The sequence below is a fragment of the Dipodomys ordii genome, unplaced genomic scaffold (assembly GCF_000151885.1).
Source record: "Dipodomys ordii isolate 6190 unplaced genomic scaffold, Dord_2.0 Scaffold75, whole genome shotgun sequence".
Taxonomy (NCBI): Eukaryota; Metazoa; Chordata; class Mammalia; order Rodentia; family Heteromyidae; genus Dipodomys; species Dipodomys ordii.
Window position 1 is genome coordinate 5,895,796 of NW_012267291.1, and position 25,280 is coordinate 5,921,075.

The window sequence follows — 25,280 nt, forward strand, 5'->3', positions numbered from 1 at the left end:
GTCGGTGGGCGGGGCCGCGTCGGTGGGCGGGGCCGCGTCGGTGGGCGGGGCTGGGAGGGCCTGGGCGCTGGGAGGCTTTTGCTACAAAGGTAGTGGACATTTGGTGCAAGCTGCCTTGGTCCACCTCTGGGCCGATGACCTTGAAGTCCCCCTGTGGGAGCTGCAGGTGCAGACCAGGTCTGGGGGAGGGGTCATGTGACTTTGTGTACCCCCCCTCGGCTGCTGTGTTCATTTGTAGATGCCGGAACCTCAGCCCAAACGGGCTCCACCAAAAGGAAAATGTAGTGGCTCGCGGTACTTAGGGCCTGGACTGACGGGCTTCAGGTCCGGCCGTGTCCAGGGGTTCAAATGCCATCCCATCCCCTCTCGCCTTTCTCTGGCTCTGCTTTTCAATGTCCTCCTGGGAACTGAGCCCCTTCTGATGAGAAAGTGGCCCTGGCGGCCTCCCCCCCCCCCCCCCCCCCGGCTCTAGGGCCCGGCCTGGCTGTCCTCGAGGGCGTTCCCTGGTAACCGGGGCACCCTGGGCTCCTTCCAGAAACTCGCCTCCCCTAACTTGTCAGCACTGGTCCACGACTACCTTCTGGAAGAAGCGGAGCAGCAGAGGCAGGTCCTGGAGGTGCTTGCTGACCTTGACTTTGAGAAGGTCGGCACGGCCATGAGTGTGGAAGAGAGTAAGTCGCTGCGCACGGGCCGGCGGCGAACGCCCAGAGCCTCCCTTCCCCACTAGGATGGGGCTCCTAGGAAGGAGCCTGTCCGGGGCCGTGGTGTGGTGGCTGGTTCTCGCCCAGCCTCAGGCTTCTGAATCTGCTCTCAGTCATCCCGCAGGCCTGGTGCCGGAAGGACTGGTTGCTGCTGTGGCGGGGCTGCACGCGGCCTGGCCATGTGCTGTCCTGCCCGGCTCTCATGCTCCTGAGCCAGCTCAAGAAGACCATCCTGCCCCGAGTGCGTGTGCGCGGAAAGTACCCGGGACAGCTGGAGATAGGTGCGACCCCGCCCATCCCACGCAGGGCAGGCCCGGGGCACAGGGACGGTAGTCTTGCTGTCCGCCTGTGCCAGGGCCCGCAGTGCCAGGCCGGGCCCCCAAATGCCCAGAAGTGCCAACTCCAGAGACAGTCCCCGCCCCCTGCCTGAGCCTTAAAAGGGTCAGGGATGCCAGGAGGGGCGCAGGCAGCGGGCATTGTGCCATCCGGGTCCTGAAGTGCTGGCTGCACTTTCCAGGGGCCAGCCGCAGCAGTTTCCTCTGCGGGGCGGGGGCAGCTCTCAGCACTGGCCACGTCCAGCGTGGCAGACAGCTTGTGTGTGGCCGGCAGCCCGGTGGTCAGGCCACGGGGTTGCTATTAGAAAGCCTTCTCCACTCAGCGGCTGGATGAGGACTCAGTTTCCCCTTCTGGCTCGCTTGGGCCAGTGTGCCACAGGCTCTTGGAGCAGGTGGTCAGCTGCAGTGGGCTGCTGCCCACGGCCGGCCTGCCGGAGCAGTGCACGATCACCTGGTTCCAGTTCCACGGCTACCTGCAGAGGCAGCGTGTCTCCGAGCTGGACAAGCACCTGGCCCAGCTCACCAAGGAAGGTAGGGGCCAGGCGGGGGTTCGGGAGCTGCTCAGCGCCATGCTCCGGTGACTTGGACATCGTGTCTAGCTGGGGGTAGAGTGGTGGGGGGGACTAGTGGGGGGGGAGGGGACGGGGTGGTTTTCAAAAGCACCGTGATCAGGGCTGGGGGGCAGTGGGTACTGGCTGCCAGCCTGGAAGTTTAGTGGTGGTTTTGAGCACCCTTGGGGACCCTGCCTGTCCCACCCACAGCCTGCCCCCCTCCCCCGCTGTCCTGCAGTGGTGCTGGTGGAGGAGCTGCGCTGGGCAGGGCAGGCCCGGGCCCTCCGGAAGCTGCAGGGCAAGCGGCTGGGCCGGCTCCAGCCCCTGCCCCAGACCCTGCACGCCTGGGCCCTGCTGCAGCTGGACGGGCGCCCAAAGTTATGCCGGGCGGCCAGGGCGCGCCTGGCCGGGGCCGCCGCCAACAGAAGCTTCCGGGAAAAGGTGATGGGGCACCAAGGCACAGACGCCCAAGGCAGGGGCCAGGGCAGCACCCATGGAGGTTGGGGCCTAGGGACAGGATTGGATCTGGCTTGAAGTGCCAGGCCACTCTGAGTGCCACAGAACCACAGTAGCCGTTGCGACCTCATTGAGATGTCACCTGCGCGGTATCTCGCGTTCTCTTGGTCCTGTTAACTTTGTGTGTGCTGGTCCTGAGGCTTGAACTCAGGGCCTGGGCACTGTCCTGACCTTTTTGCTCAAGGATAGTACTCTACCACTTGAGCCACAGCCTCACTTTGGCCTTTTTGAGTGGTTTAGAGATGATTCTTGTAGACTTTTCTGCCCAGGCTGGGGGGTAGGGGAGGAGGGGTAACCCCAGACCCGGGGGTCTCCAGCCTCACTGCCAGCTGTTCTTTGGGGCCTTAGACTCGGTGTGGAGGCTGAACACACATTAGACAGAGCCGCGTACCACACCCACATGCCACACAAGGCACTTTTAAGTTGGACAGAGCACGGTTCCCCTCCCCGCTTATGCCCAGAGGATGCAGGCTGGAGGCCCCCGCCATGCCCTCTGCCTTCTCTCATGCCCTTCCTCTCCCCTTCCCTCCCCTCCCCTCCCCTCCCCTCCCAGGCTCTGATCTTCTACACCAATGCCCTGGCTGACAGAGACCCGAAGCTCCAGCAGGCTGCGTGTGTGGCGCTCCAGCAGCTCAGGGTGAGTCCCAGCGTCCTGGCTGAATGGAGGGAGCCATCCTGGGGCTGACACTAAGGTATGGACGTCAGGTTGCTAGCGGCCCTGCCAGCCTAACTGCAAAGGCGATGAGTGGCTTGTGCGCCTCACCTCCGGCGGCGAAGGCCAAGGAGCGGGGGCCTTCCCAAGTGCTTGCAAGTATAACCGGCAAAAGTTAAAAAAAAAGTAAAGTGAGCCCCTGGAACCACGCCCACCGGGCCGAGCGCCGGCTGGTGTTTTGGCTCGTGTCCTTTTTGCTGGTGGAGAGTGTGGGCATTTAAACCTATGATGGCATTGGGCAGTTTAACAAGTGAACATAAAGAACGGGGTTGTGCAGGCACCTGGGGCCCAGTGTGACCTCATTTTATGACACGTGAGCAACCAGCCATTATCCCCCACCCTTCCTGCTCCCCAATGACCCCATCAGCGCTGTGCACACAGCATGGGCCTCTGACCTATGCCTGTACAGGACCTGACCCTCTGCTCCCCGCACCTGCACACCCCGATGTGAGGGGCTGCCTGCCTCACCGGCAGTTTACTCTAAAACACCAAGGCTGCTGCACACAGATAAAACCCAGCGGACGTAGGCGGCCTGCCTCTGACGGGTGTCCAGCCACGCGGGGCCAGCAGAGGGCGCTGCAGGGCGCAAGAGCCAAGGCCAGGAGGGCGGGGTCAATGCTGGGAGCCTGCGGGGCCCAGGGGGTGCAGAGTGCTCATTCTCACCTCGCCGTGACCCCGCCATGACCCCAGCGCTTGGAAGGCTGGCGCAGAAGCCAGCCTGGGCTCAAAAGAAGGCAAAACGCTCCCAGCAGACCTGTCCTCTTCCCACAGGGCACGGAGAGCGTGGATCAGATTGCCAGCCTGTGCCAGTCGGACCTGGAGGCCGTACGAGCAGCAGCGCGGGAAGCCACGCTGTCCTTTGGTGAGGCAGGGGTTCGGGATTCCCAGGGGGAAGCGCGGGGACTCGTGGGAGGGGGCTTTGCACCGCGCCTGCCCGAGGGTGCCGCCTGGCCACAGCTGGCCACAGCTGTCACAGGCAGCCGCCCAGGTGTGGGGCCCGGCTGGGTGGGGGTCCCCTGGCGCTCGAGCAGCGGGGCCACACTAGGGTCCGGCAGAGCAGGACACGGTGGTGGGGACGTCCAGTAATGTGAGCCTTCTGTGTCAGGAGAGAAAGGGCGCTGGGCTTTCGAGAAGATGGACAAGCTCCGCTCACTGCAGGGAGGACTCTGCAACCAGGACGCCGAGGTGGAGATCACGGTCTTTTAAAGGTCTTGGCTGGTGTGGCTTCCTTGCCGCCATCCGGTCTCCACCCGGGGCCTGGCCAGGGCAGCTGGCTGGTAGCAAGTCCCAGGGCACAAATGGAGCTTTTTGTGGAGCAGGAAAAGGGGTGCACGCGGTGCCTCCGAAGTGGCTGGCTTCAGCGAGTCCTGGACGCTTTTGCCTCTCTGAGTGTGTGTGGCTTGCCAGGTGCCAGGCCCAGGCTGGTGGAGATCTGCATAAAGACGCCAAGGCAGAGCATGTGGAGCACGAGCCTCCCTGCACGTCACGGCTCGGGGCTGCCTGCTTAATACCCACCGGGGTGAGGCGGCCGCGCCCGGCCCGCAGGCCAGCCCCGCGTCTACGATGCTTTGGTAGCTCAAGTGGCTTCAACAGCAGCCAACTGTCCCCTTGGAGAGTTTGGGTGGGGGTGTGAAGCCAAGGTCCTGGGGTCTGTACAAGCCACACTGCAGCCAGGCTATGGCCCATACGCAGTGAAGTGTGCCGGTAGCGCGAAGATGGAAGACATGACACGGACAAGGGGCCTGGGTTTCCCAGGCGGGGGCCTGGGCTTCCCAGGCGGGGACCGGCGGCTTGATTCTGGCCCCTTTGAACACACAGGCCAACACCGCCGCCACATGGCTGAGGCTGGCTAAAGAAACCCAGGGCTCCTAGAGACAGCACTGGTTTGCAAGACTTTGCCAGAGCATAGCTTTTCCTTGCCTTCTATTTATTTATTGGCAGTACCAGGGATTGAACGGGCCGGGCCGGGGCTTGCTGGGCGGGCTCTCTAGCACTCAGGCCCACCTCACGCCAGACTGTAGCTTTAAACAAACACCATTCCCAGTAAATGTATTTTTTTTTTTTAATGATAAAGCCACGTCCCGCAGCGTCTGTTCACCATGCAGAGCCAGCCCGGGCTGGGACGGCTGCTCCCCATGGCGTGGCTGAGCTTTGCAACATTTTCATTTTTCTGCTTCTATGTGCCATGTACTGTGTTCTGCTTTAATATTTATTTGTTCTATGGCCTGTGCTCTGAAATTTCCATTAAAAGCAATTTTCACAGATACTTTGTTTTGCCTGAAGCGCAGAGAATGCGAGGGAGTGGGGGGCTGTCTGGTGCTGTGCCCAGGACTGGCTGTGTGTGCCAGGCTCCCAGCCTCTCCCGGGGGTGTCTGGCGAGTGGCCTCTGCCTCACAGCATATCTATCCCGTGTCAGAAGCCGGTTCTCCACACTGGTGGTTCTCCTCCTGTTCCTTGCTTAGGTGCCAGTTTGCATGGGACACCTGGCAGGACCGTGGGTACGGGCTGCCACCTGTGTCTGCTGGGCGCTGTGGCCACAGTGAGGCTGCGTGCAAAGCAGAAGTCACTCCAAAACAGGAAGTGAATAGAATCACTTTGGAGCCAATGGCTCACACCTGTCATCTCATCCTAGCTACTCGGGAGACTGAGATTTAAGGACTGCAGTTCAAAGCCAGCCCAAGCAGGGAAGTCCATGAGACTCTTTAATCTCCAATTGAAATACCACAAAAGCCGGAAGTGGAGCTGTGGCTGAAGTGGTAGAGCGCTAGCCCTGAACACAAAAGCTCAGGGACAGTACTGATACCCTGAGTTCAAGTCCTAGGACTGGCACATGCACACGCGCACACACACACACAAATGTGTGCACACATTCACACACATCACTTTGAAGGATGCACAGTGAATTGTGTACACAGAAGTACCACAGTTTTTGTGCTCACTTTCGTTTCTGATCAGGGGTACCACACTGTGTCTGGCGGCTGACGGGTTAGGGGAATTGTTCGTCCAGCAGCTTCCCTGAGCCCAAGCCCCGGCAGGGCGCCGAGGGGCAGGGCGCGGGGGGAGGGGCAGGGCGCCGAGGGGCAGGGCGCGGGGGGCAGGTCGCCGGGGGCAGGGCGGAGGCCGGCTGCAGCGGTGAGCCCCTGGGCCCTGTGGGACGGGGGGGGGGGGGGGCGCAGATTACAGACCCGCCCGACTCAGCTCCACAGCGGGAGAAATGGAGGCACCAAGTCTGTGTTCTTTAGAAAAAAATTTATTGTTGCAACTAAAATGCAAACCCATTGTTTACATGGCGAGTTGGGAACCGGTACAAGTGACGGTTCCGTGAGGTCACAGAAGAACCTGAGCCACCCCACCCGGCATGCACCCAGTCCACACCCACCTGGAAACACCTGGCTGTTTTTAGTCTATGTCTGTAAAAACGGTTTATTCCCCGGCCACTGGAAGAGGCAAGGCCTGATGAGTAAATACCGCGTAAGGCATCTAGCGGAGCAGCTCGCTCCCTCCCTTCCACGGGTGGACGGGCTGCCGGACACGCGCACAGAGCCTCCCGGGCGGCCTGGGCTCTGCGGGGACAGCCCCGCTCCCCAGGGTCGCTCTGGACGGCTTCTCCCATGGGAAAGGCAAAACGTGAAATGCTGGCGAGAGCAGGTGCAGCTGGGAGCCGTGGCCGCCGTGCTGTCAGGCAGCCAGTGGCGAGCACCGTCGGTCCCCGCGGGCCGGGGCGGAGATGGCAGTGGCTGGCAGGCTGGCACCGGGCGCTTCCTGCGGCCGCCTGGCGTCCAACCTGCTCAGCTCCAGAAGGCGTGGATGTGGAAGAGGATGCTGGGACCCGAGTGGGGGTCCTGCTTCTGTCCAAGAGCGTAGGTGTGAGCAGGGCTGGCCACACCCGTGGAATGTCTTGAGTATCCGTAGAGCCAGGCCAGGCCTCGCGGGAAGTCACCGGAGTATCACGCCAAGACTCAGGCCCGTGTCATGGCTCATGGGTGAAGGATGGCTCCTTAAGTGGCGGCCCAGGGCCACAGCCACATAATGGGCCACATAAGGGGCCGTGCCAGGGCTCAGCAGGAAGCAGGAGTCAGCGCTCGTTCCGCACCCGGCACGAGGCCAGGCCGGGCATTCGAGAACAAGGACCGCACTCGAGAACCAGCTTCCAGCAGCTAACCCAGACGAGGACACAGCCCCCAGACGGCACACACCGTGCCCAGTCCCCACGTGCCAGATCCACGAGACCACGGCGCCACCTGAGGATTTCGTCATTACCGTACTGCAAAAAGCCCTGGCGCAAAAAACGCCTCAGTACTTCCAAAAACGCTAGTGCGGTACGGATGCCTTTGGGGGAAACATTAAAAATAAATACAGAGCGGACAGGCTTACAGCACACAGGCTGCGTGGGGTGGGGGGGTGCTGGCTGCCACCCACTTGGGGCGTGCCACCGCAGCAGCACTCGGTGTGGGGAGCCCCAAGACTGGAGCGGCCGCATGCCTCTGCGCCCTCCTCACAGAGTGAAGGATTTGGTACTGAAAGAGGAGGAGGGGAAGACTTGGGGGACGCAATTGGGGGGAGCACAAGCACCCTTCCAGGCTCTCTGCTCCCTGCACTGGCTGGCGGCCGCACCTGCAGGGCAGAGCGGGCAGGGCAGTAGGGGCCGAGGTGGGCAGTGGAGGGTCAGGCTGAATCCGAACGTGGCCACGCCCCAGAGCCACAACGCAAGGGCGACACTAACCTCCACAGTGCGAGGGGCTTCGTGGTTTGCATTTTTAAACAGTAACCGCCACCTGCAAACACTGCCCCTAAGGGAAAAAGTCTGTGTCTCCATGCCCTCCGAGATCGTCTCCTCCGTGAGGGAGAGCGGGGCGCGTTCTGCTGCGGCTGCCGGGAGGGAGGTGCACGTGCACTGGGGACAGCAGCGCAGAGGCCGGCCCGGCCTCCATGGCTCCCCTTCTCAGCCAGGGAGGGCGGGGAGAGCGGGGAGAGCAGGTGGTGCGTGCACGGGCTGGGGGGAGGGGCCTCCTCTCCGAGGGAGCAGACATTCATCAAGTTTGGGATTCTTTCCCAGGAATCAAATACAAATCTGGCTACACCACCTCCTGTACGAGAAAGTCGTAAGTGCCTAGTCTTCAGAAATAAAAAAAAGCTGTTTATATATATATATATATATATATGTATATATATATATACACACACACACACATACATATATATATAAAGGTTAAAAACAACAATGTGTTGTAATTCTGCATTTTTTTCCAAAAACAAACCAAAATAAAAGGAAAAAAAAAGTTTAAGAGAGAGACGGAGAGGGAGAAACAGACAGACAGACGTATTTGGCATTTTCTCTACTTACTCCTGAATAGGTTAAGGCCCTGAGATTAGACTCTTATATTCTTGGGACCACAGGGCTCCTTGACCCCAGTGCAGAGTCCTCCGTTCTCGGGGTAGCCCTTCCGCTGCTGCGGACTATTGAACTTGCAACCTGTTTCTTCTGAGACTGGCTCAGATGCTCCACAGAACCAAATCCCACCACCGGGCTGCGCCGGTGCCTCGTGCACATGCGCCAGCCACACGCCGGTCAGTGAAAACACACCCTGTAGCAGAGGTATGCGCCCGCTGTGAGGACCGTGGCCATGCACATGTGGACCAGGAAGGGCTTCCAGGGAGTTGGTGCGTGGCCTGGTGGCCGCTGCTCTGCGTCCTCCTCCTCGTGGGGTGGAGACAGCTCTGTCTTGTCGGGGAAGGCTGCCTGGGGGCCTCGCGGCCCGCCGCCCGCAATCCGCTTTCTAACTTCAGTGTCTTGCCGTGTGCTGCGGGACGAGGGGTGGAGGGTTACTCACCTGGGGAACACGGACGCCAAGGACACTCTCATCATGGAAGAATGCTGGGAACAACGGTCGCGACGGTACCTCGGGCAGTACCTATGCCACGGCAGGCCCCCAGGAGCCTGGGTGCTTGGCTGCCATGAGGACCAGTCCGGTCGAGGCACTGGTGGGCACGGCGTGCGCCTGGCTCTCAGTGCAGCAAACACCCAGCTGTCTCAGGTTTCTCACCTACAAAGGCTGCCACGGGCACTCAGCTACCTCCCTGGCTGCTGCTCGCAGCCTGAGAACTGCCCTCCAGAACGGAGGGCCCGGGACGGGGCTCGCTGCTACCCACGACGCGCCAGTCACCTCCCGTGGCTGCCTTCCCTGACCACCGCCACTCCTACCGAGCACCCCGAGCTCGCCTTTCCCAACACCATGGTCTACGCCATAGATCATGGGGCATCAATGGGCACTCAATTAGTGCCAGGAGGCAAAATGAAATTTAATCAGGAGTGCATGAAAAGTTTCCTGTGGGGACTGAAGTACGCCGTCAGGAGGACTGTGGATGGGCATTGTCATGGCGGGCAGCCAGGCTGAGCCCGATTCCAGCCACCGCCACAAGGTGGCGATAGAACCCACCAGGTTGGGAGCGCTACTTGCCAAGGGGAGGCTGTGCCATAGTTTGTCAGTGCCAGCGTGCTTCTGGAATGGAACCTCATTTCCCTTTGCCTCACGGAGCCCCTCGTGCATTACCTGTCCAAGCTGTAGGGGGCGTTTAGGAGGGTGCTGGCTTCTTCCTTGCTGGGCCTGTCCTCCTCCATCTCACCCTTTACCCACTGCTGGGTAGCAAAGAACTCCTTGCATTTCCCATTGTGTGGTTCCAGGATTCGTTTAGGGGGCCGGGGGGGTGGGGGCACGTGCTCGGGCGGGGGGTCCAGGTCCTCGTGGGAGAGCTCCTTCCACTGATCCTGGGAAGAGAAGGGCAAGGCCATGAGTGGACAGTACTGACCAGCATGGACGTAGGGCTCAGTGGCCAGACGCTTGCCTAGCCAGCCCGCCTGCGATTCCACCACACCACCCTGAGAATCGCTGCAGCGGACTGAAGCAGGGCGGCGCACACCTGCACCGAGGCGTCTCCCATGATGAACTTGGCGCCTTCGATCACCGCCAGGTAGGAGAAGCGCAGCTGGTCGGCCGTCTGGATCAGGCCCATCCGGAACTTCCTCATTTCCAGCAGCACTTGCTTGATGTCCACTGAGGATGGCTCCTTCCTCTTGTCCATCTGGAAGCAGAGAGTGGATGTGTTCAGCTGGCGTAACTCTCCAGCAGAGACTTACCACCCAGGAAAACCAGTGCTGCAGGCAGGGAGCCTGGAAACCTAAGAGACGCAGCCCAACTGGCCCCTCGGCACCCGGGGCTGGGGAGCTGCGAACCAGCGCAAGGGGGCTGTGACTATGGATCCCTGTTAACCCGGGGACCGTGCCAGGCCTAAGGCGGATGGGGGGCAGGGCAGCAAGGTCAAGGCCACGTGTCTCCTGAGGGGCAGCCAGGCTGCAGGGTGGGGCCGCTGCACGCCCACCCCTCCCCCACTCACCAGCAAGAGGCACGTGTCGGCCAGGCAGAAGGTTCCCGACCTGCCGATGCCAGCACTGCAGTGCACCACCACCGGGCCGTGCTCGGGGTTCAGAGACCCCGACTCCCGGACTTTGAAAAGAAAGTTCAGGAAGGATGCTGGCGATTCCGGGACTCCAAAGTCAGGCCACGTGGTATAGTGGAAATGTAAGATCTCTCGAGTCTCTCGCGTCTGGAAGAGAAAAAATACGAGTGAGGGAGGAGAACCATCTGCGCAGTCCACTGCTTCCCCACGCAGGCCTGCGCGCGTGGGGCCCCGCCGGGTGACTGTGGGCTCACACTCCTCACACCCAGGCACAGGCTGCGCCAGGTGCCAGGCAAGTGCCCGACGTGAATCTGCAGCTGCTTCTGCCTCGACCTCCTGGTGGCCCCACGCGCGCTCCATCTCTCACACGCAGCGCCTCACAGGTCACGATGACCCTCGGTGCCACCCACAGGATCCCCAGAGGAAGGAAGGGACTGCACTGGGGCACTGGCCTTGGGTCACTCAGGCTCCAAGACCACTGGGACTTTTCACAGGAAAGCCGTCTCTGAGGTGGGGCTGCACTGTGGCACTCAGCACACAGGAGACATGACCACAGCAGGCCCTGGCGACACTGCCTACCTCCGGGGCCCACACCGCACCTGCGGTTTCCAGCGAACCGAGGCTGCGGGAGCCCAGTCAGGGGTGCGGGACCTCTGTCCTAAGTGCAGAGTGCTGCGTCCACTCTGCCCCATCCTCTACCTTTCCAGAAACCCATATGGTGCACATGGAGAGCAAGGCCCCAAGGTGCTGGGAGGACCGAGCCCTGGGCCTGCCCTGTCCTCCCTGCAGTGCAGCCCAAAATGCCGTGCTGTAAGCCACTGGCCTGCTTACAAACCACCTGCCCCTCTGTCTACCAAGTGCCTGCCACGGTGCTGGGCCCAGGCACCGCCCATCTCACAGAAGAATCGCTAACCCGGGCCTGTTGGACATGACCAGCTTCGCGCAGAGACCTCATCTGCAGCGTGGAGAGGCAGTCCCTCTCTTCTTACTACAAAAGGACTCCACAAGGGAGAATGCTGTGACTATTTTCCTGGGGGCAGGGAAGAAAGTACTGGAAACAGATTTTAAAGACTGGAAATGAAGAAAGAACGAACTCCAGTCTTCTTTCAAGACCTGAAAGAGCCCTTGCAGCCTCCCGAGCCTGGCCTCATTCACAAAGCCTCTGCGAGGCCCAAGCATCAGTAGTCATCATAGCTGAGAAAGACCTTTAATGACTAAGTTACTGGGCAATCAGAACCCTACGAGTGGCCAGGTGTGGGGGTACACGTTTTAAGCCCAGCACTTGTTGAGGCCAAGGCAGTAACATTGTGAGTACTAGGCCAGTGCGAGCTGCACAGCCAGACCTGTCTTAGAAGCAACCAACAATGGGCTGGGAATGTGGCTAAATGGTAGAGTGCTTGCCTAGATGCATGAAGTCCTGGGTTCAATTCCTAACACCACATATACAGAAAAAGCCGGAAGTGGTGCTGTGGCTCAAGTGGTAGAGTACTAGCTTTGAGCAAAAGAAGTTCAGGGACAGTGGCCAGCCTGAGTTCAAGCGCCAGGACTGGCAAACAAAACAACAAAACAAAAAGCCAGCCAGGGCAGCAAAGTCCGTGAGACTCTTATCTCCAACTAACCACCAGAAAACCAGAAGTGGCACTGTGGCTTAAGTGGTAGAGTGCTCACCTTGAACTGAAGAGCACAGGGACAGCACCCAAACCCAGAGTTCAAGCCCCACAACTGACAAAACAAACAAAAAAACAACCAACAAACACCTCTCAGAGCTTCTGGTGTTTGCTTTGCCTAGCCGCAATGATCTCGTGCCGTGGATCCTGTTTGCCCCAGCAGGCAGTGGGCAGTCAGGCAGCTGAAAGGCTCCTTCCCACTGGGTGCTGGGTGCTCACACCTCTAAATCCCAGCTATTCAGGAGGCTGAGATCTGAGGATCACTGTTCGATGCCAATCTGGGCAGGAAACTAATCTCCAGTAAATTACTCAGAAAAAGCCAGAAGTGGTGTTGTGGCTCACATGGTAGGGATAGTGCCCAGGCCCAGAGTTCAAGCCCAGGACAGGAAAAAAAGGGCTCATCCTGGTTGTCCCCTTCCTGCCAGGCCTCTGTGGGCCCTGCTAAGGCCATGCAGCACCGCCTGGCAGGGTGCAGCAGCCCTGGCACCCCCACGCTCCCACAGACTGGTTTCTGGACTGTTCCCGCTGCCTCTCCCCGTGTGGACTCTGAGGCCCCTGTGAGCCCCAGTCTGACAGACGAGGAAATGGAGACACTGCAGGTGAAGGCCTGGCTCCGGCGGCGGCCCCTGTGCCTCTTGTGGTGCCATGGCTGGGCACAGGCCCTGTCACTAATGTATCACGAATGTCCACACAGCAAATACCCCCAGGACACTGGAGACCGTGGGGAGACAGCGCATCTTCAGGTGGAGACCCCGGACCACAGGCCAGGAAGGCCATGTGTTCCGCTAGCATTTCCCTTCAGGGACCTGTTCGGTCCCCCATGCATGGGGAGGGGTGGGGGGAAGAGGACCATTTCCAGGTGAGAACAGGTGTTCTCAGGCTCAGTTAGTGCCCAGACCTCTCTTCTCTTGGGCAGGATCGTTGCAACAGGTAACACCCCAGGCCGCAGGGCAGGGAAGGACCCACCGCACTCACTGTCAGGTTTTCCAACTCTAACTGGCGGACCGTGTAGTATGACTTGATGTCTTCAGAGATCAATGTCAATTTCAAATTCGTGTCATCAAAGATCATCTCTTTTTCTTCCTTCTGTGGCCAGTACTGGGCACATTTTAACTAGAAGAGGAAAGAAGTTTGGTTACTGGGCAAGAAACTGTTGTGCTGAGACAGTGGTGAGCACTGCAGGAACTGAGGCCGCAGCCCCCGTCCTGTCTGCCGCACAGACAGAGGCCAGACCTTCCACCCGGCCGCGCCTGCCAGCCACATGGCACAGGGCTTGCCCCTGGCCAGAGGCTCATGTGGCCTCCTCCTTCACTGCCAGGCCATCTGAGCTTTACCCCCAAGGAAGTCCATAGGCAAGGGAGAAGGGGCTGGATGGGCTGAGGGAGCCTTCACAAAGGCTGAGGGATACCGGCAAAGGATGCCGGGAACTCTGACCTGCTCAGAGGTGGCTGGGAGGAGCAGGCTCACCCTCCCATCCTGGTTTAGTTTAACTTCTCAAAACATATCTGTGGTAGGTTTTTTATAAGTTCAGAATTATCTGGACTTCAATGGTGATCATTAAGATTTTCTTTGAAACAAACAAACCCAAAGATTTGGTTCATTTGAAGTTTAAACAGGGACAGTGAACTCCAATTTGGGGGCATGCTTTCCTCTGCTCATAGATGGCTATCCAGACAAAGATGGTGGTGGCCAGGAAGCGCTGTTGGAGTCGGAGGGAGAGGGACTGACAGCATGCCCTGACAGGAGACCAAAGAGGTTTAAGGTTCTCCCCAAGCCAGGCTCCAGTGGCTCCCACCTATAATCCTAGTTACCCAGGAGGCTGAGATCTGAGGATCAAGGTTCAAAGCCAGCCTGGGTAGTAAAGTCCATGAGACGCTGATCTCCAATTAACTACCAATACAAATCCTGAAGCAGAGCTGTGGATCAAGTTGTTAGAGTACTAACCTTGAGCACAAAAGCATCTAGGCCCTGAGTTCAAGCTCTAGGAATGGCACACATGAAAAAAGATTTTCCCTAACAAGGGGCATGGCTCAAGTGATAGAGCACCTGTCTGCCTAGCAAGTATTGAGATCCTGTGCTCAAATTCCGCTACTACCAAAAAAGGGCAGATGAGCTGTTCAAGCCCTCCCCAGGGAGCACTAACTTCTAGAAGTGCAAAGAAGTTTGACCACCTTCCGTGACCCAGGGACAACCAGACCACATGTACATCCATCAACTAGTGTTTAACTAGGCATCTATAGGAACAAGCTCTGCTCTGTCGCTGCCTATAGGAATTTTTGTTTTAAACACAGAAAATGTAAGAAAGAAAGGGCAGGAGATCACCACTTTCAGTTCCCCACTGCAAAGAGCCCAGCTCTTCCTGGAAAGCAGCCTACCACTGGGACCTAACCAGGGCCTTGTTTGGTTGGCACAGCCAATGTTGCCTGGTCCCCAGCAGTTGTTTCTGCCACTAAGACAGATGCTAGCACATCCTGGGAGCTTTCCAAACAGCCAGAGCATCTGAAGAAGAGCCCACAGGAGTTGCCCCGTAGCTCTCTGACAGAGAACTGGTCTTCTCCCAATGACCAACCAACTCAGGGAACCAAGAGAAGAGTCCGAGAGGGAAGTGTGGGCCCAGTCTCCCATCTGTGTCTGTGTAAGTCTAAGTGTAAGGGTAAGAAGCCTGGGTCGCGCTCTAGGTCAAGCTAAGCTCCCCAGCTCACTCCCACCTGGACAACAGCACCAGCCTAGCCAACAGGTCCAGAATCAACTTAAAGAGCAAGCCAGTGAAGATCAGGGCATTTGGCTGACCCTGTCTGCAGAGCTGGCTTTTGGGAAGTGCAAGGCCCGGCAAGGTAATGGCTAGTGTGCATCTTGCCCTGTGTACAAAGAGGGGACGGGGAGCCCCACACATTTATGGGAGCTGCAGGCAGGCTTTCCCACAGGCTGTGGGGACAGTTTGCTGGCAGATGAGCGGGGACACTGCCAGCCCTTCTGTGGGTGACAATGTTGATGCAGAGTTGAAAACGTGGGTTCCACAGCACACATGGCCCTCGCACCCACTCACAGACAGAGGAAGGCAGACTAGGACGCTGCCACCTCTCACGCTAAACGGCAACAGATCCAAGCAGCCGTGGCTCCCTGGGGAAAGACCACGCCAACCTGTGGCTACTCATGGTCAGCCTTGGGTGGTACAACCAGAAGGTTCTGCAGAGCAGCGATGCCCAAGTCCATGGCACGGGGGCTGTGGTGAGAAGCGCAGGTGAGGAAGAGACAGCTGACTTCCGGGAGGCCTGGCTAGGGCCAAGACCAAGTCTACTTTTCTCTCCCTTTTTCACATAATCTGCCTGTTTATAACAAGTGTATCTATGTTCTGCTTCATTCCATTTTTAAAACCAAAGCTATCCCGCACAGGGAGGATAAAGCGAGGAAGAGGAGGAAGGTCGGGCGCGATGGTGGCTTCTGGATGGACACACGGACGGCCCAGTAGACTTACCGACCCTTTCTCCATCACGCGGTTCAGCATGACCACGCCCCTGCTCTTCTGCTCCCACACCATCTCCCAGAAGTGCCCACACGTGTTCGGCAGAGGGCCCTGCAAACACAAGATGCCCCGTGACGTGGGAGACATGGGTGGTGAGGGGATGCCAGTGCCCCCAGTGCTCACCGACTCATGCCCCAAGTGGTGGCTGAGATGGCACAGGACCCACCCCACTCTGCACAGTGGGCAGCCGCTGTCAAGCCGTCTGGCCTTCTGGCATGCAGCAAAGGTCCCTTTCACCACATACGGAAGATGCTGCCTCCCAGCCTGTGCCAGCCACCGAGGGGCTCCACCCACTCTTAGCTGAGGACCGGTAGAACGTGGGACAGAACCACCAAGTATAGGTGACAGGCAGTGTGGACAGAGACCAGCCTTGAAGACCACGTGCGATGAGGACACCACTGCGTGAAAACGAGCTACGTCCACCTTGAGAAGGGCAGGCATGGTCCAGGAGGACAGCCAGCACCGTTCTCCCAGGCACCCATGAGTTGGATTGCAGCCTTTGCCCCGAGACAAGGGATCTAAGAGACTGGTTCACAGGCTGTCCTGGGGCTTGGTGCCCTGGTCTCAGGGTGCTTGCAGCGAGCGCACCACCTAGTGGTGGGTGCTCTGAAGCCAGAGCTTGGCGCTGACCTGGGCTATCAGCACTGCCTGGGAGGAGTGGGGCTGTCACTGTGCCTCTAGTTCAAGGCCCCCATCACCAGATCCCACCCCCACACAGCCCTCGGCAGCCTCATGCTCTCTGAGCATGCTCTCCTCCTCACCCAACAGGTGTGCTCCAGCCTGAGCCACCACGTGCCTGACCTGTCCTCAGCTAACAGAAGGGCAGCTCCTGGCAAGGAATGGTCCACAGCACCTGGCTGGCCACCGGGCCTTTGCCTAACTCCACTGGCTGGCCCTCTACACTGCGGCTCTCTGCACACCACCCTAGTCAGATGCGTCTGAGAGATGGGAGATCTGAAGAGACAGAGTCCCAGCTTAGCAGCCCCCACCTTAGAAAATGGACCCAGTGCCACAGGTTCCAAGTAATGAGGTGGTAGGAGGAAGGAGAGGGCTGAGTAGGAAGAGCGAGGGGGCGAGGAAGAGCCACGAGAGCTTCCATGGGAATTTCTCCATGCTGTTGCCTTTGGCATTAAAAACCAAAGTCGAGCCGGGCACTGGTGGCTCACGCCTGTAATCCTAGCTACTCAGGAGGCTGAGATCTGAGGATCTCGGTTCAAAGCCAGCCCGGGCAGGAGAGACCATGAGACTCCTATCTCCAATAAACCACCAGAAAACCGGAAGTGGTGCTGTAGCTCAACTGGTAGAGCGCTCGCCTTGAGCTGAAGAGCTGAGGGACAGCGCCCAGGCCCAGAGTTCAAGCCCCACGACCGACAAAAAATAAATAAATTAATTAATTAAATAAATAAAAATAAAAACCAAAGTCGAATAACTGAAAGAAGTCAGTAGGAACTTGGGGTTCCTACAAAGATCCACCCTCGGGAGGTTCCTTCCGTATCAACCCCAGCAGTCAGGCCCTGGAGGCCAGCCCAGCACAGCCCGCACCCCACACCAATGCTCCTCTGCCCCTCAGACCCAACGCAGTGCCACCCATGGGAGCCTCCAGGCTGATTTGGGCCACGGTGGAGAAGCCCAAAGTGGTGTGGGGCTCACAGGACACACTTGGCCACCACCTGTGATCAAGCCAGGTGGGCACTGAGAGGCTGGGGGAGACGGGAAACCACATGGTGACCAAAGAGAAAGGTGACGGCGAACTCTGGGCACAGGTGAAGACTGAAGAGAACGGAGGAAAAGGAAGCCTTCCGTCCTCCCCCTCCAAGTGTCGTGGCCTCTCCGTGACAAGCCACTTCCATGGCCTTTCCCAGAGGTGCCGAGAGCCACCGGCACACGAGCGACTCCCCGCGCATTCCTGTACTCTAGTGAGCACGGAATGAGCTCAGGGCAAGACTGACTGGCTTTCTTCCAGAGATGTCCAGCCTCTGCTGACCTGTCCATCAGCCGTAGGAGTGCTAGAGGGCAAACCTCGAATCCCCAACAGTGCGGGCCGTCCTCTGGCCCTGGCTCTGCTGTCCTGGCCAACAGACCACTGGCAATTTCATCCAGGTTTTCTTATGCTTCCTTTCCCAGCAACCCATTTCACATGCCCCAGAAACAGTGCCAGTGCCACCAAACTGAGTGTCTCGAAGGTTTTCCTGCTTTCCGTGGCACTCTCTCGCACATGAAAAACCACACTCTGAAGGCATGGGCAGCAGCATCCTGAAATTCAGGTTGCCATTGAAGACATAGCTCGGGCCGTCGGCGTACCTGGGTGAGAATGTAACTCCTCTGGGCTTCCTCCATGGTGATCAAGCTGGCATTGATGTAGTCATTATCTTCCTGATGAAGCCTGATCCGACTGTGGTCAACTGAAAGGCAAAGCAGACTCAGGTCAGTGCTGGAGGGTCAGTGTCCACACTGGCACAGGCACAACTTGAAGACCTGGCACTGTCCCTGAGTTCTTCAGCTCAAGGTGAGTGCTCTACCACTTGAGCCATAGTGCCACTTCTGTTATTCTGGTGGTTAGTTGGAGATAAAGTCTCACGGAGTTTCCTGCTTGGGCTGGCTTTGAGCTGTGATTCTCAGATCTCAGCCTCCTGAGTAGCTAGGATGACAGGCTTGAGCTACCAGAGCCTGGCTCAACTTGAAGTCCTTTAAACAAGCTTTAGAAATTTTTGAAGTTCAAGTATAATGAACTTGGGTGACGCTAAACCTTTCATATATCATTATCAAAACAATTGGAGAGGAGACAAGCACAATGGTGTATGCTTATAATCCCAGCACCTGAGAAGATAAGGCTGATGCTTTAGAATTCCAGGGCAGCCTGAACCATAGAGTAAGACCCTGCCTCAAAAGAAAAACAAATGAGCCTGGTGCTGGTTGCTCACACCTGTAATCCTAGCTATTCAGGAGGCTGACATCTGAAGATTACCATTCAAAGTCAACCCAGACAGAAAAGTTGGTGAGACTCTTACCTCCAATAAACCACTAGAAAACTGGAAGTGGCACTGTGGCTCAAGGGGTAGCGCTCTCTTTGAGCTGAAGAGCTGAGGGACAGTGCCCAAGCCCAGAGTTAAAGCCCCATGACCAACAAAAAACAACAAATGAACAAGCCAGGTGCCAGTGGCTCATGCCTGTAATCCTTGCCACTCAGGAGGGTGAGATCTGAGGAACATGGTTCAAAACTGGCCCTGGCTGGAAAGCTGGAAGTGGAGCTGTGGCTCGAGTGGTAGAGTGCTAGCCTTGAGTACAAAAGCTCAAGGACCATACTCAGGCCCTGAGTTCAAGCCCAGGAGAGGCATATACCCACAAATCAAAACAAAACCCCAAAGAACAAAAGATATTTAAAAGATTTTAACTGGAAAATGAAACAGTCCCAAGCCCAAAACACTGAAGGCATACAAGTTTAGAAGTTCTGCCCCAGGTTATAAAGAACAACAAAAAAAACTAAAATCCAAATACCCACCCCCCAACCCTCCCCCACACCCCTGCCAAATCATTACTTTGCCTCAAGCAGTGTCACCCAGAGCCATTTTCTTGTCCTACTGGGTGGCAAGAGCAGGCGGTTCCTTCTATTTCTGGCCCAGTCCAGGGGACGTGGGGTTCAGTGACTCCTTTACACAGCATCTTGCATGAGAGCCACAGGAAAAGGAGACGTTAGTTACTGGGCTGTGTGCTATGCGGCCGAGCTTCAGTGTAGAACAGCCTTCCTCATCACAGAGGTTAGCGGGAAGGGAGACACTCAGGAGATGTGGGTGGCCAATCCTGTGTGTTGAGCAGGTCAAGTGGCCCTGGACGAGCCTGGGAAAGCCCTGCGGGCAGCAGGCCACCACCAACCCAGGTGTCCTTCCTGCTCTGCCACAGCCCCCACAAGAAGTCACTTTTCTGCTGGAGAGCACGGGCGGCGGGGGAACCAGTGAGAGAAAGGAGTTAAACATGGCGAGGGAACACTGCTGTGCCCTCACCCATCCTGAGTGTGGAAAGGGTGAACAGTGGCTGTCCTGACACACTCGCCAGCTGCCAGGACAGAACTCCACAGCAGAGTTGCTGCTATTTGAAACAATGGGCAAGGGAGAGGCCACAGCCTAGAGTGCCAGAGCAAGAGCACCGGGTGCCGGGCATGAGCCAGTGTCCCCGAGGCCCTGGCGGGGTACTGAAGATGGCCCGGCGGCCATATTTACCGCCACTCACACCTGAGTGAGACCCCAGGCTAAGCAGCTTGTGATGGGCTGAGTGCGACTTGTTTTACTGCCAATCAGAAAGGGGCATAATGCGCCGCAGTGCTGCAGTGCTAAGGGGCAGGGCTGAGGTGCACCAGGCACCGGGCTGAGAGGCACAAACTCTGCACCAATTCCAGGCCCATTCCTCAGTGTTCCCAGGAACGGAAGCGACTGTCTGAGAGGCATCAGCGGCCGCGAGCCCTTGCAGACGGACAATGTCTACAGGTCCTGCAGGGGTCTGCCAGGCCTCTGAGGCCTACCAGGCCTGGCGATGTCCAGCCCCGAACTCAGCCCCGAGTTCCCTGCTTCCCACAAACCCTAACCTGTCCAGTTACTTCTTTTCAAGGCACTGGCAGAGAACCAATCTCTGGGAAGACAGCTGTGAGAATGAAGGGTGGGGAAGAGAAGCGGCAGAAGTGGGGGGCAGTGGGCGCCCGCCACGTTCGGCACAATTCTGCTGCTGAGTCACCGGGGAAAGGCTGTGTACGCGGCCGCCGCACTCCGCTTCAGCTGTGGGAGAATGACTCATCACACAACAGCCCAAGCTAAACACAAGTGCTTTCAACTTCGCAGAATTTTCCAGAAACTGAAACCTTCCCCCTTCCAGAGTGGTGGAGAAATGAGCCATTACTCTAAGTGGCCAGTGCCCTTCTGATGTGTGACAGCAGTGACTAATCTCCACGAGAGTCTGGCCCGCGGGCCGAAGGAGGCTGGGCAAGGCCCGGGCTGAGCAAGGGGCTGCGAGCGCGGGTACTCACAGGGGCTCACGTCCCGGTACCGGTTCCGGTTTTTGTTCTTGGGAAGCTTCGCCACTCTGCACGGGAAGTCACTGGCTTCGTGACGGATGTCCTACAAAAAAGGATAAAGTGTTCTCTTTTGAAATCTCTGGCACCAAGAACTCATCCAGACACGTCACAGACTCCCGCCCTGTGCGAGGCACAGAGAGCTGCAAAGACACCAAATCGGCCTGCCGCGGGGCGGGAAGAGCAAGGCGTTCGTTGAGGCACACAGGTGGTCTCGGGAGGAAAGCAGAAGGGACTGGTCACAGACTCAGCGGGAAGTGATGGGGGGCTGAAAACTACCAGTAGGAAGAAGGGGGCAGGAGCACCAGAACAACAAAGCCATGGGGGCTGCAGAGCCCCACAGGATGCCAAGAACAGTGGGTGGTGTGGGAGGACGACAGACGGCTGGAGGACATGGGTGGGCAGGCCAGATCTTGAGCCTAGAATGCCAGGGCTGGGAGTTCCAACGGGAACCTTCTGTACAGGGACACTGATGCCAACAACCATTGGGAGAAGGCAAACCAAGCCACCGCCCCTGGATCGGCAGCAGAAGCCCCGCCGCCTCCCGATGCAGGAGGCCAGGAGGCCAGGAGGCCGGGCGGCTGAGTGGGCGTGCTCCTACAGCACTGCTTCCCCACACCACCGACCTCAGAAACAGGCTGTTCTGTCAGTGCCACATGACAAGCACACACAACAACGTGCACACACAACAACTCCACGAAGCAGTTCCTCCAACACGTGGTGACAGTCCTAAGCTTTATATGATTAAAAAAGAAAGAGAAGCTGGTGGCTCACGCCTGTAATCCTACCTACACGAGGCTGAGATCTGAGGATCACGGTTCAAAGCCAGTCCAGGTAGGAAAGTCTGTGAGACTCTTATCTCCAATTAACTGCCAGAAAACCGGAAGTGGTGCTGTGGCTCAAAGTGGTAAAGCTCTAGACTTGAGCTGAAGAGCTCAGGGACAGTGCCCAGACCCAGAGTTCAAGCCCCATGACCAACAAAAAAGCCAAGCCAAGCCAAGCATTGGTGGCTCCATACCTGTAATCCTTGCTAATCAGGAGACTAAGGACTGAGGATCATGGTTCAAAGCCAGAGCTAGCCTAAACAGGAACATCCATGAGACTCTTATCTCCAATTTACCACCAAAAAGCCAGAGGTGGAGCTGTTGTTCAAGTGTTAGAGCTAGCCTTGAGCAGGAAAAAACTAAGAGACAGCACCCAGGCCTTGAGTTCAAGTGGCAGTACTGGCACAAAAATGGAAGAGGAAGGAAGGAAGGAAGGAAGGAAGGAGGGAGGGAGGGAGGGAGGGAGGGAGGGAGGGAAGGAAAAAAGGAAGGAAAAATGGGAGAAAAGAAGGAAGGGAGAAAAGGAAGGAAGAAAAGGCAGGCAGGCAGGCAAACTGGCCCCCGGGGAGAGCAGAAGAGGGCAATGGAAACAGTTCTGGAAGCTGAAAATCAGATGACTCAGTTGGCCTGAGAAAGCAGCACAACTGTAAACTACAGTGGGAAAAGCCCAGAGTCTACCAAGAAGCTGGAAGTGGAGCTGTGGTTCAAGTGGGAAAGCACTAGCTTTGAGCAGAAAAATTATAAAACAGTACTCAGGCCTTGCGTTTGAGCCCTGGTACTCAAGTAATAATAATAATTATTATAATAATAACAATGCCACTGAGACTAATATATAAATATACAAAATTTAAAAATAAACATAAAACTACAATATGTGTGTGTGTGTGTGTGTATTTCTTGTGGCATGAACACTTAACTCGGGACTCAAGAGCCCTGTGCTTCTAAACAAGGGCTCTACCATGTTAGCCACACACCCCCTCCCATCCCAGCTTTCTCTAGATCAGTCTCTGTATGGTATAACTTTATCCCTTTACCTTTCTCTACCTATCTTTGTGTGTGTATGTGTGTTTGTGTGTGTGCGCGCGTGCATGTGCGCACACACGCACCAGTCCTGGGGCTTGAACTTAAGGCCAGGGTGCTGTCCCTGAGCTTTCCCCCCGCCCCTCAAATCTAGTACTCTACCATTTGAGCCACAGCTCTATTTCAAACTTTTCTGGTAGTTATTTGGAGATGAGTCCCATAGACTTTCCTGCCCAAGCTGGCATCAAACTCTGAAACTCAGATCTCAACCTCCTGACTAGCTAGGATTACAGCACCCAGTCATATCCTTATTTTTAAAGCACAATTCTTGTAGTCAGCATATAGTTAGGTTATGTTTTTAAATCTACTCTGGCAAATGTCTTCCTTAAATGCTAGTATGTGTGGACCATAAATATTTGGTGATGATGGTTTTTCATTCTAATTTGCTTAGTTTATGGAAACGGGTGAATCAGCAGTTTTAGTTTTCTCTGAAGATCTAGACAGCACTCCTCCAACATTTTGGAGGGAACTCAAATTCCACCAATATGGCCTGCTTTAGCAGTGTCCACATTCTTTTCCTCCTTGTGGGTCTTCAAGTTCCAGGAGTGCTTTCTTCCGTAGTGCCTGACCTGCTAATGATCCCAGAAGTTCAATTTTCCTTTTGGGTCATGTTTTTTTCTTCTGGGGAACTTTTGGTTATCTTCCACTTACTTCTCATTGGGTCTTACTGTCCTTCACACATCCCAAGTTATTTACACTGGTGCTGTAAGATCCTTGTTTGTCACTTATAGGTTTGCTTCTCTTGTCTGGGTCTTCTCCGGCTGAGACTCCCACACGTCAGCATGCTGGCCATTCCCACTGCCTGGTCCAATTATCCCCAAGGTGGTTTCTCATGGTTTCTGTGAGCTTGGGGGGATGCTGGCAGATGGGCTGCTTCCATTAGCTGATCTTTATCCAGGTTCAAGGAGCCTCACTCTAAGGAGTACACTGCCAAAAAGGTGATCCCTTTGGAGCCTTCGGAAGTGTTCTCTGTGCAGAGCGCTCACTGGTGAAGGTATGCTGGGCACGCTGTAGCCATTTCAGCCTCTTTGAGTTCCCATGTCTGCCTCCCAAACCCAGGAGTCTGCCAGGCAGGAAGTTAGTCAGGGGCTCACCTTAAGTCCTTTCCGTCTACTACGCAGGTGATACCTCTAAAAGCTCCATAATTTACTGTTAGTCACTAAGCAAAACTTCCACTTCAGACTCTGTGCCAAGCACTGTTCTGGATTTGGGGGTTGGCTATAACGAACAGGGAAAAATAACTTCCTTCATGGAATTTAGCTTCTCTAAAGGAAAAAGACAAAGCCAATCATGTGTCAAGTGGTACTAAACTAAACAAAACAGAGAATGACAGGAAAGGGCAGATTATTCTAAGCAGGCTGGCCACAAGAGGCCTCGCTCGCAGTCAAGTGGCATTGGAGTGGAGACCTACAGGAGGCCAGAAGGAGAGCAGGGACATCTGGGGAGTGTGCCAGGCAGAAGAGCGTCTGGCGTGCCTGAGGGACAGCAACACCGCCACTGCGGCTGCAGTGGGGCAGGAGGGGTGGAGAGAGCGCTGCGAGGGGACAGAAACAATCCTCAGCATTTGGCTTTAGTATGAGGGTTTCAGAGCTCAGAGCCAGGAGCCCTTCTCAGCTGCTGCATGCAGGGAGATTGCCAGTGTGGTGTAGAGGATGCAGTGAGAAGCTGGTGCCGAGGTGGAGAGAAGGGGTGAATCCCTGGCGATGGTAGGAAGCAGGCATGCCCTGAGGGCAGTGATCATGATGTCAGGACTAGCAGTCTCAAGAGGATGTATGGCAGAGTCCTTGACTAGCAACCCTCCAACACGTGTACACGTACACACACACACACACACACACACACACACACACACTCTGAGGGCTGGCAGCACCTATATAGGTCAAGGTCAGTAATGGAATTATAAGAGAGAAAATGCCATTCTATACCACAAAAGTTTACACATTTATAGCAAATCAAATTTTTAGATTCCAGGACAGTATCAAAGATGCTGTATCAAAGGGCCTGGCAAGTACATCATCCTAGGTTCAATCTCCAGCACCACCCCCACCCACCCCCAAAAAAAAGAAAAACCAACTAGAACATTGTGCTGTTAAGCTGATCAAGGATGAAACAACACTTCTCATCTACCCAGTGTATGAACTTCCTATAGAGAAAACAGTAAAATAAAGGCCTTGAACTGATGAGACAATTCAGAGCCAGAAAGATATAATAATAACCTGCCATGGAAACGGGGTCCAGAAGTGCCCCCACAAACAAGAGCCTGCCACGAGGGATATGCCCAATCAGAAACCTTGCATAGGAAATTAAACCAGCCAACAATCAATAGCATATTCTTTGCTTCCTCTGTTCCCTGGCCCCTTCAAGAGCCTACTTGCTCTTCTTGGTGTAGATTTCAGAAACGTGATAGACTAATAATACAACCCCTGGCAAACAACAGGCCTGGCACTCACAGGTAAATGGATCCAGTTCCGTTGTGTATTTATATAGGCATCGGACACCCTAAGAGATCCAAATCAGCTGTCTTCTGATTTTCAGGAGAGAAGAAAAGGCAAGTTTTTCCAAAGTTATGATTTACCTGGGCTAGAAAGACTCATCAACACTTGATCAAGTTTAAACAAAGCATCTCTTGGGCTAGGGATCTTGAGAGGCAAGAAAACCTGCAAAGGCCCAAGACCTGAAGAATGCCTCCCAGGGAGTGCATTAGAGCCTCATGAATTAGCTTTTGTATTTACTTACATCTCCCAAGTCCAATTAGGCAGAAAGTCAAACATGGGTCAAAGCTGGCATTTTTCTTTTCTTTTGTGGCTTTTGAGACAGGGTCTTGCTCTAAAGCCCAGGCTGGCTTCAAACTCCTGCTTCT

The 25,280-nt window shown here is 56.3% G+C and overlaps 2 protein-coding genes across 2 annotated transcripts in view; one reads left to right on the top strand and one right to left on the bottom strand.

The window, feature by feature from the left end:
• The window catches only part of Fam65c (family with sequence similarity 65, member C), a 25,749-nt gene extending 21,434 nt beyond the window's left edge, over positions 1-4,315 (top strand). Inside the window, exons 15-21 of the mRNA XM_013024306.1 lie at positions 473-671; positions 815-982; positions 1,406-1,567; positions 1,826-2,028; positions 2,657-2,740; positions 3,587-3,677; positions 3,921-4,315. Coding sequence (XP_012879760.1) covers positions 473-671; positions 815-982; positions 1,406-1,567; positions 1,826-2,028; positions 2,657-2,740; positions 3,587-3,677; positions 3,921-4,021 — 1,008 coding nt within the window. The 3' untranslated portion in view covers positions 4,022-4,315. The remainder of the gene's footprint in view (positions 1-472; positions 672-814; positions 983-1,405; positions 1,568-1,825; positions 2,029-2,656; positions 2,741-3,586; positions 3,678-3,920) is intronic.
• A 3,746-nt stretch (positions 4,316-8,061) lies between these two features.
• The window catches only part of Ptpn1 (protein tyrosine phosphatase, non-receptor type 1), a 44,841-nt gene continuing 27,622 nt past the window's right edge, over positions 8,062-25,280 (bottom strand). Inside the window, exons 2-9 of the mRNA XM_013024377.1 lie at positions 20,472-20,562; positions 17,762-17,862; positions 15,413-15,511; positions 12,913-13,050; positions 10,208-10,417; positions 9,734-9,895; positions 9,367-9,581; positions 8,062-8,616 (exon numbers count right to left, since the gene is read on the bottom strand). Of these exons, the coding sequence (XP_012879831.1) occupies positions 8,385-8,616; positions 9,367-9,581; positions 9,734-9,895; positions 10,208-10,417; positions 12,913-13,050; positions 15,413-15,511; positions 17,762-17,862; positions 20,472-20,562 (1,248 nt within the window). The 3' untranslated portion in view covers positions 8,062-8,384. The remainder of the gene's footprint in view (positions 8,617-9,366; positions 9,582-9,733; positions 9,896-10,207; positions 10,418-12,912; positions 13,051-15,412; positions 15,512-17,761; positions 17,863-20,471; positions 20,563-25,280) is intronic.